At 39.0% G+C, this 15278-nt stretch overlaps 1 protein-coding gene across 1 annotated transcript; it reads right to left on the minus strand.

The window, feature by feature from the left end:
• Nucleotides 1-14260: 14260 nt before the first annotated feature.
• Nucleotides 14261-15278, minus strand: LOC129769586 (uncharacterized). The gene is made up of 3 exons (XM_055771948.1): nt 14932-15278; nt 14695-14857; nt 14261-14613 (listed from the first exon to the last, which is right to left on the minus strand). The coding sequence occupies exons 1-3, from the start codon at nt 15156-15158 to the stop codon at nt 14578-14580; spliced, it is 426 nt and encodes a 141-aa protein (XP_055627923.1). The 5' UTR covers nt 15159-15278; the 3' UTR covers nt 14261-14577.

Here is a 15278-nt window from a genome sequence, read left to right on the forward strand (position 1 = left end):
ACTTCAATCGATTTCCAGTTACTCCCATACGTTGGAGCTTGAAAATAAGCATTGGAATATCTACTCTGTCGAAAGCCCTGCTGAAGTCTGTATAAAGAGTCTCGACAACGTTGCCTCTATCCATTACCGCAAAGGAAGATCCACTGCCACAATTCTCACAGATTTGTGGCAGTGGATCTTCCTTTAAAAAAACCATGTTGATTCGGTGAAATATAATGTTTTAACTGATTGAACATTTTAGTATTAACAATTGATTCAAATAATTTGGGAATACAAGATAATATGGCGATGCCACGATAGTTATTTATGTCAGAACGGTTACCAGATTTGAAAATGGGTAATAGGAATGATTTTTCCAGACAGAAGGAAATATTGCGATTTTTAGCGATAAATTGAAAAGCAAGGACAAAGGATGAACGAAAGCCGATGCCAACTTTTTCAACAACATTGGAGGGATACCATCCGGCCCAGAACCTTTAGATGAATCTAGATCCTCCAGTGCAATAAGAAGTTCGTTAGCGGTAATATTATCAATTGAGACCGAGTTTGCACATTCGGGTAAAAACGAAAAATAATCGTAATCTCGAACCACGTTATTTGTTGTGTAGATACCTTGGAAAAAACGGGCGAATTGATTACAATGCAATGAGTACACCCCCCCCCCTTCGTCCCACCGTTAGAAAGAGGGGGTGAGGGGGTCTCGAACCGTCATCTCTAATTCCTTTATGAACGATTTAGAAATTTAAGTACACCACCTCAGTTAGTAACTAATATGAAATGAAGAAAACCTGCATACAACGAAATCAAGGTCTATTTATTAGATAAAATTATGATTTGTCTTCGTATGGTGGTGGGACACATTCAGACATCGTTCACGGGGCACATTCGGACACTGCTCAATACCTCATAAAATTTGTGTCCGATTGTTGTTTGCCTAATTGTTAGCCCTAATGATGGTTCGAAACTACAAAAAGAAAACCGATAGAACCAGCATCAACGAAGATGAGATGGAAAGAGCTACCGTACTAGTTTCGAATAGAACGTTTTCATGATTCTAGCTCACAGGTGGTCCAACTGGGTCCATTGTCTTAGCTAATTTCCCAACTAACGGTTGCATAACGGGAAAACTGTTTCTCAATGTTCTGGAACATTTGAATATGGTAACAAAAAGCAACGTATCAATTTAAAAAAAATCAAAAATCAATCAAAAAGTCATTGCACTTTGGAAAAAATTAAATATTGCCGAGAAAACAGCACAATTCATGTATCTTTTCCACTTTATTTCACAAATCGCTTACCACCACTGGATGTTTCAGTTATGGGTCCTTTCAAGCAAAAGCTCTCAGTTTCCCAGAACGATAGGCTACTCAACCATCGTGGAAAAAAATATTTCTATACACGACCTTTCAGGTATATTGACTTATAATGCTTCTTTCAATCTGAGTAATATCCTAGCTGGATTCAAAATGACAGGTTGCTATCCATTCTCAAGAAAGGTTTTTTCGAACAATTTTCGAAAATTCGAATAAACCATTCGTAACCGCATCAACGCACACCTCTAACACGCTCATATGATACACTGATGTCCAAATGAGAACCAGGATGAATTCAGGATTTTTTCAAGTTTACAAAAAAATATTAAAAATCAAGAAAAATAAGTGTCCGAATGTACGCCCCTCTCCCCTATGGCTAATATTAAAAATCAAGGGAAAATAAGTGTCCGAATGTGCCCCCATCTCCCCTATGTATTCAGACCTTTTCTGGATTATAACACTTACGAATATTGTAAACATCATGCTTGCACACCATTTCACAATGGTCCAGTAGATGCATTTATGTCTCAATTTGGAAAGATTTTATCAACTGTTATTGATTCAAGATTCATGGTGAACGGAAGTGCAATGAATGTAACATTGCGAGCTGTCCCCATTATCTCTGGAACTGCTTAAAGAACTTAGAGATTCTCAAGAATTACTCAACATAAAATACGTTTGGGTGGGCAGAGGTGGCGCCATTCTAGCTAAAAAAACGATAATTGTAAGCCAGAACTAATCAGAACCAGAGAAGATCTTAGTCGCATCATGAGTCGGTTCTGGAAGACTCATGATGTGTCTGATTCTGAGTTAACCCCCGGTCACTCTCCTTCGCCAAAACGGAAGAAAAATGTACATTAATCTGATTGATTAATTAAGTTTGTAGAATATTCTTATTTTGATTTTCCCAACTATGATTTTGAACAGATATCATGACAACTTGCATGTATTCAATATACAATGTGTTACGACTAATAAGGAAGCTTTGAATGAGGTTCAGTGGAACGTAAGAGGGATAAATAACTTTGAGAAATTTGACGAAATTATTTATTTTGTGAAAGAATGTAAAATTGGTATCGACGTTATTGTTATTGGTGAAACCTGGATGAAGAAGGGGATTAGTCACATTTACAATATTCCTGGCTATCGCGCTTTCTTCTCGTGTCGTGATAATCCTCCTGGTGGTTTAGCAGTTTTTGTAAATAGTTCACTCGAAAACAAATTGATAGATACTCAAACAGTTGACGGTTTGCACTATATCCACTTAGAACTAAAACTTAAAGGTCAACTTTATACAGTTGCTAGTGTTTATCGTCCTCCCTCGTTTGATTACAACGAATTTCAAAATATTTTAGAAGGCTGGTTATCAACTGCTACTCCATCAAAACCATTTTTAATTCTTGGAGATTTCAATATTCCAATTAATCTGATAAAAAATAACGTAGTATGCCGGTACACAAACCTATTACAATCTTATGGTTATGTATGTACAAATACAATTCCAACTCGTCCAGCAAGTAATAACATTTTAGACCACTTTATATGTCCGATCAACCTTGCTGAAAATCTACAAAATCACACTATTTTTAATGATATTAGCGACCATCTTCCTATCATTTCCTCTCTTCCTATGATTAATGATAAGAGCCACAAAGAACTGAGAGTGAACATTGTTGATCGTGTTAAACTTGAAAATCATTTTTCAATATTTTTGAATGATTTTGTAGTTACTGACGATGTCGACGCTACTTTAGCTTCTCTTACTACAACCTATAACAACCTGTTAATAAGCTGTACCAGAACCTTGACTAAATTTGTCAAAATAAAGAGGGATCAATGTCCATGGATGACTTATGGACTTTGGAAGTTGATTCAAATCAAAAATAATTATCTCGAAAAAGTGAAAAACAGTCCCAATGATGTACGCGCTAGGGATATGTTAGTTCATGTATCCAAAAAAGTAACAAATATGAAGAAACGATGTAAAAAGGAATACTATGAAACTATCTTATTCTTCTTCAATGGCACCAGCGTTCCTAGAGGAACTTCGCCGTCTCAACGTAGTATTACTTGCGTCATTTTTATTAGTACTTAGTTGAGATTTCTATGCCAAGTAACACGCCTTGAATGCATTCTGAGTGGCAAGCTCTAGAATACGCGTGATCACAGTGCAAGTCGGAGGAAATTTCTTTGACGAAAAATTCCCCTGACCAGAACGGGAATCGAACCCGAACACCCGGCATGTTAGTTGTGACGCTAACCACTCGGCCAAGGGAGCACAATGAGAAAAAAAATAGCACTATGAAACTATGCTCAGTGGTTCTAATCATCTCAATGTATGGAAAAAATTAAATGTAATCTTTGGTCGCTCTAAGCCTTGTGAGCAAATTGAATTAAGAGTTGATGATAGGAACATTAATTCAAATTATGAAATTGCAGAAGTATTTAATAATTATTTCTCTAGTATTGGTAATAATCTTACTAGTAAATTAACAGTGCAAAATTTCGACTATCTAAAACAAGTAAAAAGTGTTAGAAACTCTATCTTTCTGAGACCTGCTAGCGTAAACGAAGTTCGTATTCTGATAAGTCAGCTTGATGTTAAGAAGAGCAAAGGTTATGACAACTTTCCTGCAGACTTGATAAAGGCTAACATAGGTCGGTTCGCTGAAATCGTTTCCGAAATATTCAATAGAATAATCCTAACTGGAGTTTATCCGAATACTCTGAAAATCGCCAAAGTTTCACCTGTGTTTAAATCTGGAGACAATAGTGATCCTTCGAACTATCGACCAATTTCAACATTATCTGTTATCAACAAAATCTTGGAAAAACTCTTAACCTGTAGACTTACCGACTTCTTGAGTGCCAACAATGTTATATACCAATATCAGTATGGTTTCCGGGAAGGTTGTGGCACAATGACCGCTATTACAGAGCTCGTCGACGAATTGATCTGCGAAATTGATCAAAAAAGGTTCGTAGGAGGCTTATTTATCGATCTTAAGAAAGCTTTCGACACTCTTAATCACAAAATATTACTGAAAAAGCTTGATCGATATGGGATAAGAGGAGTTGCCAACGATCTGATAAAAAGTTACCTGTCCGATCGAAAACAATTTGTAGTAATTAACGGTGTTGGTAGTAGCTTACGTCCGATTGATATAGGAGTTCCTCAAGGAAGCAACATAGGTCCTCTACTCTTCTTGATTTTTATCAATGATCTTGGTAATTTAACGCTCCACGGAATACCAAAACTTTTTGCAGACGATTCGGCGTTATTCTATCCGCGTCCTGATATTCAAACTATTGTAGCGGACATGGAATCAGATATAGTGAAACTCATGGAATATTTCAGTGGCAATTATCTAACCGTTAACCTCACTAAAACAAAGTATATGGTCTTCCATTCGCCACGAAAAAAAAATACCTCAACACCGTGATCCATGTGTGGGAATCCTGACTATTGAAAAAGTCTTCTCTTTCAAATACTTAGGATTGTATTAAGATTCTGCCCTTTCCTGGGATACTCACATTAAACATGTATCGAGTAAAGTTGCAAGTTTATGTAGTCTCATGAAAAGAGTACGCTGTTTCATACCAAAAAGAGCATTGTTACAGTTTTATTTTGCATGCATCCACTCCATCCTCCAATACTTAATTGTAGTCTGGGGTCATGCTGCCAAATCAAAATTGAAAAAAAATTCAAACGCTGCAAAATAGATGTGTGAAAGTAGTTTTCAATCTTCCTCACTTATATCCGACAGTTGCGCTTTACACTACTGTACAAAATAGAATTATTCCTATTTCAGGCCTATGTGATATTCAAAGTATCATGTTTGTTCATAATATTTTGCATAACCGTAATTTTCACCATAATATCACATTCCCTACTCGAATAAACCTTCTGAATACGAGAAATGCAAATAACTTAATGAGAACCAGAGCTTTTACGAAATTGGGACTCACGCGCATAAAAAGTTACGGTCCATTAAAATTCAACGTGCTTCCCAATAATCTGAAAGCAATAAGCAATAAACATATTTTTTTAAATAAGCTGAAACAGTATATGACGATCCACATAAATCAATATATTCTGTAAATGTGCCGACCATCTTATGTATATGTATGCTTTGGTTAATAATATTTTCCGTCATTTTTCTTTTTCCTGCGTCGTTCTAATGTTGTATAATATGGTGGATCCCTTCAAAGGAACTCCAATGTTCCACTGGGATTTCATATGTTTTGTTTTCTTCGTTTGTTGTTATATTCTCCGCTATCTCTTCTTATGTTTGTTGTCTGTTAGCAAGAGTCCACTACCAGGGGGCTCTCTATTCGAGCTTTCTGGTGTGGAGGTTAGTGGAGGGTAAAGGGTGTGTCACATCAAATTGCATCACGGAAAAAACGCTGTATAAATTCGCCCAGTAGACCGATCCTTTTGAAAATTTTAGACAGTAAAATAAAAACTACTAAACAACTTTTGGCATTTTCTTTTTATTCATACTTCGAGCCTAAGCCCGTATGCTCGCACCTTCCTCTTTACCCCGTCCATAAGGTTCTGTACAACGTCAGGTTGTAGTTTTTTTTTTGAACAGAAATCCATTTTCTCTTGAAGTCCGCCTCCGATTTGACAACTTTTGGGTTCTTCCGGAGGGCCTGCTTCATAATCGCCCAATATTTCTCTATTGGGCGAAGCTCCGGCGCGTTGGGCGGGTTCATTTCCTTTGGCACGAAGGTGACCCCGTTGGCTTCGTACCACTCCAACACGTCCTTTGAATAGTGGCACGAAGCGAGATCCGGCCAGAAGATGGTCGGGCCCTCGTGCTGCTTCAATAGTGGTAGTAAGCGCTTCTGTAGGCACTCCTTAAGGTAAACCTGCCCGTTTACCGTGCCGGTCATCACGAAGGGGGCGCTCCGCTTTCCGCAAGAGCAGATCGCTTGCCACACCATGTACTTTTTGGCAAACTTGGATAGTTTCTGCTTGCGAATCTCCTCCGGAACGCTGAATTTGTCCTCTGCGGAGAAGAACAACATTCCATTACCAGGCAATGCGGCTTCGTCAGCATTTCGGCGTACAGCTTCCGGGCTCGCGTCTTCCTCACCATGTTTTGCCTTTCGTCGTGGTTAGGAGCCTTCTGAACCTTGTATGTACGCAGGCCCTCCCGCTGCTTGGTCCGCTGGACAAATGAACTTGACAAAATCAGCTTATTGGCGACATCCCGGACCGAACTTCTCGGATCACGTCTAAACTGCTTAACTACGCGCTTGTGATCTTTTTCACTGACGGAGCATCCATTTTTGCCGTTCTTCACCTTCCGGTCGATGGTTAGGTTCTCGAAGTATCGTTTTAGTACTCTGCTGACCGTGGATTGGACGATTCCCAGCATCTTACCGATGTCCCGATGTGACAACTCCGGATTCTCGAAATGAGTGCACAGGATTAATTCATGACGCTCTTTTTCGTTCGACGACATTTTTCCAAATTTACGAAAAATTGACAGTGAAGCATGGCCAACGTGATCTATACACTCTTATCTGATTATAAGCGAAAACTAAAGATATAATTCCTAAAAATTAAATTTCTACAGCGTTTTTTCCGTGATGCAATTTGATGTGACACACCCTTTATTAAAAAAAAAAGTGGAAAAATGGAAATTAGCATGTAGAGCTCGACAGTTATTCTCTAGACAAAAACTGTCTTCGACAAGGTTGTTACATATGATATAGCGCTCATTTTCATGTTGCCAAAAATAGGGTGACCAACATTTTCGGTGAAATAAAAAATCTAACTTCCTTATCATCTATAGAAGTATACATAGTTCGACAATGTTGTAGTTCCAGTTATTCAAAACATCTTTGTAGAACAAAGTTGTTTTCTATCTCTTGAAATAACCGATATAGCGCCTTTTTCCTAGTTTGCGTTGGGGTCACCATTAAAAAAAACTAAAAACAAACTATTTTTAAACAGAACTTGTCAATATCTAAATTTCACTCAAAGTTATCGATATTTCTTCCCAAAAAATATGCTCTCTTCAATTGCTTGCCATTCTTTCTGGGGCAAACATAAAAAATGTTTGTTGACGGAATTTGAAAGAACAAATTTCACTCTATATAATATGTGATCTTCAAAGATATGTTATTTTTTGTATTTGAGTAAATTAATATTGAAATCATGAGTTTTTTTTGGCGAAAACCCATCAATAACTTTGAGCAGGATTAAGATATTGACGAATTCTGCATCGCAAAATGTTGGTATTGATAAGCTCTAAAAGTCGTACGAAGACAATTCTGATGTAGAATGTTAAATATTAGGCTGTCAAAAAAGTCCTGCGGTATTTCCGCGAGGTGTCGTTGTAAGCGCGTAGTTCTAGTTGTATTCATTTATCGAGTCATACTATAGCTTGTTGGAAAGGTATTTTTACGCGCTATAATATAGTCCTTGACAGTGTTTTGTTTGGTTAAGTCGTTCGTCAGTTATAATGTCGCAAATATGGATCAAAATAAAGAGAAAATCCGACATATTTTACAGTACTACTATGACAAAGGCAAAAATGCATCTCAAGCTGCCAATAAAATTTGTGCAGTTATGGACCCGATACAGTTTCCATTTCAACCGCACAACGATGGTTTCAACGTTTTCGTTCTGGTGTAGAGGTCGTCGAAGATGCGCCACGCTCCGGAAGGCCTGTCGTCGAAAATTGCGACAAAATCGCTGAATTAGCCGAGAAAGACCGGCATAGTAGCAGCTGTAGCATCGGCCAAGAGCTGGGGATAAGTCATCAAACCGTTATTAACCATTTGAAGAAGCTTGGATTCACAAAGAAGCTCGATGTATGGGTGCCACACACGTTGACGCAAAAAACATCTTTGACCGTATCGACGCATGTGAATCGCTGCTGAATCGCAACAAAATCGACCCGTTTCTGAAGCGGATGGTGACTGGCGATGAAAAGTGGGTCACTTACGACAACGTGAAGCGCAAACGGTCGTGGTCGAAGCCCGCTGAAGCGGCTCAGACGGTGGCCAAGCCCTCATTAACGGCCAGGAAGGTTCTGCTGTGTGTTTGGTGGGATTGTCAAGGAATAATCTATTATGAGCTGCTTCCCTATGGCCAAACGCTCAATTCGGACCTGTACTGCTAACAACTGGACCGCTTGAAGGTAGCACTCATGAAGAAGAGGCCATCTTTGATAAACAGAGGCCGCATTGTCTTCCATCAGGACAACGCCAGGCCACACACTTCTTTGGTGACGCGCCAGAAGCTCCGAGAGCTCGGATGGGAGGTTCTTTTGCATCCGCCGTATAGTCCGGACCTTGCACCAAGTGACTACCACCTGTTTTTGTCCATGGCGAACGAGCTAGGTAGTCAGAAGGTAGCCACAAAAGAGGCCTGTGAAAATTGGCTATCCGAGTTTATTTGCCAATAAGGAAGCGAGCTTCTATAACAGGGGTATTATGAAGTTGGCATCTCGTTGGGAACAAGTCATCGAACAAAACGGAGCATATTTGACTTAAAATAGATGATTGTAATTAATTTTATGAACAAATGAAAATTCAAAAAAAAATACCGCAGGACTTTTTTGACAGCCTAATATAAAAGTTAGAGTAAAATAACCGTTTTTTTCATGGTTACTCTGATGCAACTTAGTTAAAAACAACTGTATGGGAGATATTTATTCTTCCGACGAAATTTGTCTTCAACAAAGTTGTTGCATATGATAGAGCGCACAGTTTTAAGTTATCAAAAAAAGGGTGACCAAAATTGTCGATGAAATAAAAAATCTAACTTTCTTGTCTTTATAGATAGAGATAAACAAAGTTCGACAATATTTTAAACAACTTTGTAGAACAAAGCTTTTTTTTATCTTCTAATATAATCGATTTAGCGCTATTTTCCTAAGTTGCATTAGGGTGACCATGAAAAAGCGGATTTTTTTTTACCTAATTTTTATATTTAAAATTCTACATCAAAACTGTATTCGTGCGACTTTTAGAGCTCATCAAGACCAATATTTTGCGGTGCAGAACTTGTCAATATCTTAATCCTACTCAAAGTTATTGAAACTCATGATTTCAATTTTAATTTACTCAAACACGAAAAATAACATAGTTTTGATAATCACACATTATGTAGAGTGAACTCTGTTCTTTCAAATGCCGCCAATATACTTTGTTTATGTTTGTCCCAGAAAGAATGGCAAGCAATTGAAGAGAGCGTATTTTTTGGGAAGAAATATCAATAACTATGAATGAAATTGAGATATTGACAAGTTCTGCATCGCAAAATGTTTGTATCAGTATGTTCTAAAGGTCTTTCGAAGACAGTTTGTATGTAGAATTTGAAATATAAAAGTTTTAGCAAAAAACAGTTTTTTTTAATGGTGACCCCAAAGCAAATTAGGAAAAAGGCGCTATAACGGTTGCAAAAATGTTTTAAATAACTGGGACTACAACATTGTCAAACTATGTTTACCTCTATCTATAGTGATAAGAAAGTTAGATTTTTTATTTCATTGAAAATGTTGGTCACCCTATTTTTGGCAACATGAAAATGAGCGCTCTATCATACTCTAACTTTGTCGAAGACAGTTTTTGTCTAGAGAATAACTGTCGAGCTCTAAATGCTAATTTCCACTTAAATGCATCTCCTGGACCATTGTGCATTTGCATCAGATTTATACATCTAAATCATGGGTTTTCAAAGTGGTCGAAATCGATCTCTTGGGGTCGATGTCAGTTTCCCAGGGGTCGACATAAACGAAAAACTTTGATTTTGAAGAACAACTAGGTTTAAATATGACCCCCCATCAATTAACACAAGTTCTTTTTTGAAACCCTCAAGTTACTGTATATGTTGTGTTACGTGAATCAACTTGTTATAAGAATGACTAATATTTTAGTAGAAAGTGCTATTGTTATGAATTGGTGAGATTTTGTATGAATAAGATAAAGATAAAATTTGCAAAGAATTTTGGCTATAGGGGGTCGATGGTGTCTCTTCGATCTGGAAAAGGGGTCTCTGGCCCAAAATAGTTTGTGTATCTCTGATCTAAATCATGTAATTATTGCATCTCGATGACCTCAATTCTGATCATGGTATGTTCAATGCGCTGATGTTGGTTTGTCCACATCGTTACTATAGCAGCCGCTTGGCGCGCTGCAATTTTTGTTTAATTTGTCCTTCGTGCGTAGCAGAAATAGAGTTTCTCTGTGTAGAGTGATGTTCATCTTCAAAATGCCCAAGAAAAGGCAATATTCTGAAGAAAGCCTAAATTGTAAATGGATCAATATGATGACAGTAAACTCAAGCAATGAGAAATTCAACATCTACTTGAAAATTAGAATTTCTTCAAATTTCCAAAACTGAACAGACCATGATCATTTTTCGGACAAACCATGAACAGAGGTGAATACTATTTATGATCATAATTTCGCTTTGTAGAAAATCGTTAAAAAACATAAACATTTGGATAATTTGAATGGCTTATAGTTAAACTGACCAGACGTCCCGCTTTACGCGGAACAGTCCCGCATTTCAACAAAATGTCCCGCGTAAGATTCCGTCCCGCGAAACGTCCCGCATTTGGCAAAAGAAACGAAAATGTCCCGCGATATCAATATATCACAATTTGATCATGTTGATTTTCTTAAATGGAAACTTTTATTTGGCAGACTGTTCAAAAGCGCTTCTAATGCATCCAAAGATTAATACGTTGAGCTGGTTTCATCGCACCGACATTGGGCTTTTTATTTAGAGAGTGTCAACCGGAAGCGACAGCAACAAAATTGGAAAATGATTTTTATAAAAGTCCCCTATTGATCCGCAGGGACCAACGTGAGTCAGACGAAAAGTTCATCTTTGGTCCCCTAGCTCGGTCAGGGCTTAACGTTTTAAATAAGCCGGAAGAACTAGAACTAGACAGGAAGAGGCAGAGTTGTTTGATGAAGTATCGTAAATGAAGCGCTGGGCAGTCTTACGAAAGTTGGCCGGAACCTAAACCATGGCCGATGAAAAGATGTATATCGGCGTGTTATTTTACCTTTTCGTGGCTTTGGGGGTCGTCTGTCTCTCTATTTTGGCCATTCGCCCAAAAGTTTTCTATGGGGCGCAGCTGGGGAATGTTGGGAAGGTTGGTGGTCTTTGCGACAATGTTTATCTCCAGCCGATCCATCCTTGTGATCTTGTGATCTTTCGGCATAATGGGCTGATCCCAGGTTCGGCATAAAGACCACATCACCTTCCCAACTACGGCAAGCACTTCGTACTATATATCTCCCCGTTCACCATATGACTCGAAAGAAGAGTGGCTTGGACATCCCCTTCACGTCTGTCAGAGAAGGACCTTCTTCGAGAACTTGATGTGAATGATATATTCGACGTCATTGCTTACCTGGGGAACGTAAAGTACCCGGGCCCCTGCCCCTGCCCCTGTCATTCGTTGAATTCTATCATCAAGTACGTCTCGTCTTTCATTATGAGTACGAAAAGAAGTTTTTCACTTCTGTCGCCGGAATGAAGTTTTTCACCAGCACTTCAAGCTACTCCTTCTGGGTGATTTCCTGGTGCTCAGATACGGCCGGCGTCGTCTGACGCTTCCGCATAAAAATGTCCATTTTGGGCAAATTCTTCTCCACCGTTTTGATCTCCCGACTTGTAAATACCAGATCGGCTGTATCTGGCGGACACAAAGTGTCTCAGGATGTCCAATTCCTTCGCTGTGGGGTGGAGCTTGCAGTATGGAAAAATCATCAAGTTGCTTGTCAGTGCTGCTGCTGCTGCGAATCAACAGCCTTGAATCATTTTTGTTGTAGACTTAATAAACGTAAGATTTAAAGAAAATTTGTTCCTATAAATTATCTTTCATCGCCATCCAAAATTAGTCAATTTTTTTGAATGCATACGTTAACTCTAAAATCGATGAAAAATGAATTGGAATTTTTGAGCATTCCATTCGGTAATTTGAAGAAAATTGAGCGAGTGATTTTCGGGCGTGAACAAAATCTAAGCCACCGAAAAATCACAACTGAGTGCCGATACTCAGGAAGAAATAATACAGATCAGTTTAGACTCGCTAAACTATGGTTTATGTTCACATAACGTATATATATATAACGTTTTGTTTTTTGTGTCCCGCGTTAGATCTCTGACCATCTGGTCACTTTACTTATAGTAGTATTAGCAACTAGAGATTTGGGGTTTCGTCTTGATTATATGTGATTTTCATTAAGAAAAATCGATTTGCGTATACTAAAGGGTGTGTCACATCAAATTGCATCACGGAAAAAACGCTGTAGAAATTCGCCCAGTAGACCGATCCTTTTGAAAATTTTAGACAGTAAAATAAAAACTATTAAACAACTTTTGGCATTTTCTTTTTATTCATACTTCGAGCCCAAGCCCGTATGCTCGCACCTTCCTCTTTACCCCGTCCATCAGGTTCTGTACAACGTCAGGTTGTAGTTTTTTTTTGAACAGAAATCCATTTTCTCTTGAAGTCCGCCTCCGATTTGACAACTTTTGGGTTCTTCCGGAGGGCCTGCTTCCTAATATTGGGCGAAGCTCCGGCGCGTTGGGCGGGTTCATTTCCTTTGGCACGAAGGTGACCCCGTTGGCTTCGTACCACTCCAACACGTCCTTTGAATAGTGGCACGAAGCGAGATCCGGCCAGAAGATGGTCGGGCCATCGTGCTGCTTCAATAGTGGTAGTAAGCGCTTCTGTAGGCACTCCTTAAGGTAAACCTGCCCGTTTACCGTGCCGGTCATCACGAAGGGGGCGTTTCGCTTTTCGCAAGAGCAGATCGCTTGCCACACCATGTACTTTTTGGCAAACTTGGATAGTTTCTGCTTGCGAATCTCCTCCGGAACGCTGAATTTGTCCTCTGCGGAGAAGAACAACAGGCCCGCCAGCTGACGAAAGTCCACTTTGACGTAGGTTTCGTCGTCCATTACCAGGCAATGCGGCTTCGTCAGCATTTCGGTGTACAGCTTCCGGGCTCGCGTCTTCCCCACCATGTTTTGCCTTTCGTCGCAGTTAGGAGCCTTCTGAACCTTGTATGTACGCAGGCCCTCCCGCTGCTTGGTCCGCTGGACGAATGAACTTGACAAATTCAGCTTATTTGAGACATCCCGGACCGAACTTCTCGGATCACGTCTAAACTGCTTAACTACGCGCTTGTGATCTTTTTCACTGACGGAGCATCCATTTTTGCCGTTCTTCGCCTTCCGGTCGATGGTTAGGTTCTCGAAGTATCGTTTTAGTACTCTGCTGACCGTGGAATGGACGATTCCTAGCATCTTACCGATGTCCCGATGTGACAACTCCGGATTCTCGAAATGAGTGCACAGGATTAATTCACGACGCTCTTTTTCGTTCGACGACATTTTTCCAAATTTACGAAAAAATGACAGTGAAGCATGGCCAACGTGATCTATACACTCTTATCTGATTATAAGCGAAAGCTGAAGATATAATTCCTAAAAATTAAATTTCTACAGCGTTTTTTCCGTGATGCAATTTGATGTGACACACCCTTTAGTTGCGTGAAAACATCCTAAATCGGAAAAACCAAAATAATTTACCCTAGTATTTTCTTCTAATCAGAGATTATTCTCAGAACTTTCTAAACGCAGACGCTGATTGCATATTAAAATATAGTTTATGAGTTACTATTAAAATATTATGGATAACATGCAATACACTTTAATCACGTCAAACAGAAAAGTGTTGCAATAATATCGAATGCGAATGAAAGGCGCGAAGATGATCATTTATTCACTCCGATAAATCAAGTTACTCAACTAACACGCTGTCGAAGGGCACATTATTCATTGTACGTCATTAGACACACGTTTACAGTTCCATGAAGACTACTTCATGTAAATCCAGAGGTAACGCTAGTTCGCATACTAATTATCCGGCGAATTCAGCAGACAGTAAACACATCGGTTCTATTAGACCATCAAACATGTTCTTGTTTATTGTTCACATTTTGATTGTCTTATGGCATTAAATAACTAAAATAAACGACACCAAACGTTCGGTATCCGATCGATTGAACTATCAGGATGTGAGAACATTTTTTACGATTCTTACAAACTAAACTGTTTCGGCTTATAACACTAGACACAGGTTCTACATTTCAAAGGAAAACAAACAGCGCCGTCTTCCTCCTTTGCCTGTGCATGTGGCCGATAATTTGCATTTCGGTCAGATTGACACGTCCGGACCACATGATCTTGTTTCTTTGGGAACCCGATTCGCTTTCAGACAGGTTGACTTCCCTCCTGTTTGGACGTTACCTAAGAAGTGATTTATAAATAACGTGGAATATAAAATCTGCAGTCCGCGAATTTTTTTTTTTATAGATTTCACAAGCGTACCGGTTTTTGTATGTAGAAAGCGCGCTGGTTGAATTTTGAGGCACCGTTGGTGAAACCTTTATCGAAAAAAGATTGGAAAAAATCGTGGGAATCTTTCTGCTGCCCGATTACAGGATTCAGCGCATTCGATTTGAGCTTCGACTCTGGGTGATTGATTGAGTGGCTGAAACGCGGAAAGAAAATATTTGTTATTACACAGTTCGTATTCGATGCTGCGTGGGTATTTGCTCTGTAGACCTGATTGCACGCTTTGATCGTGAAAACCCTTTCTCCTGAGATAATAGTCGTTGGCGTCTTAAAGCTGTAGCTGGTTTTTTCTTCACGTAGAGTGATGTCTCAACGACTACTTCCTCATAGGTAGTTCCATTATTGGGTGCCTGTGATTTTTTGCTGTCCTGTGCGTAAACCACGAAGTATCCGACAATAACGATAAAGCATAATGTTTTTGCAATGAAGACACCCATTATCACTAATCTATTTCGTCGAAATTACACAAAATAAACCTTTAAGAAGTTAAAGAAACTCTGGCGATAACTTGCTAAATTAATCGTTCACACTAGACTGAGCTGAAAATAAATAAATGT

Source organism: Toxorhynchites rutilus, chromosome 2 (assembly GCF_029784135.1).
Source record: "Toxorhynchites rutilus septentrionalis strain SRP chromosome 2, ASM2978413v1, whole genome shotgun sequence".
Taxonomy (NCBI): domain Eukaryota; kingdom Metazoa; phylum Arthropoda; class Insecta; order Diptera; family Culicidae; genus Toxorhynchites; species Toxorhynchites rutilus.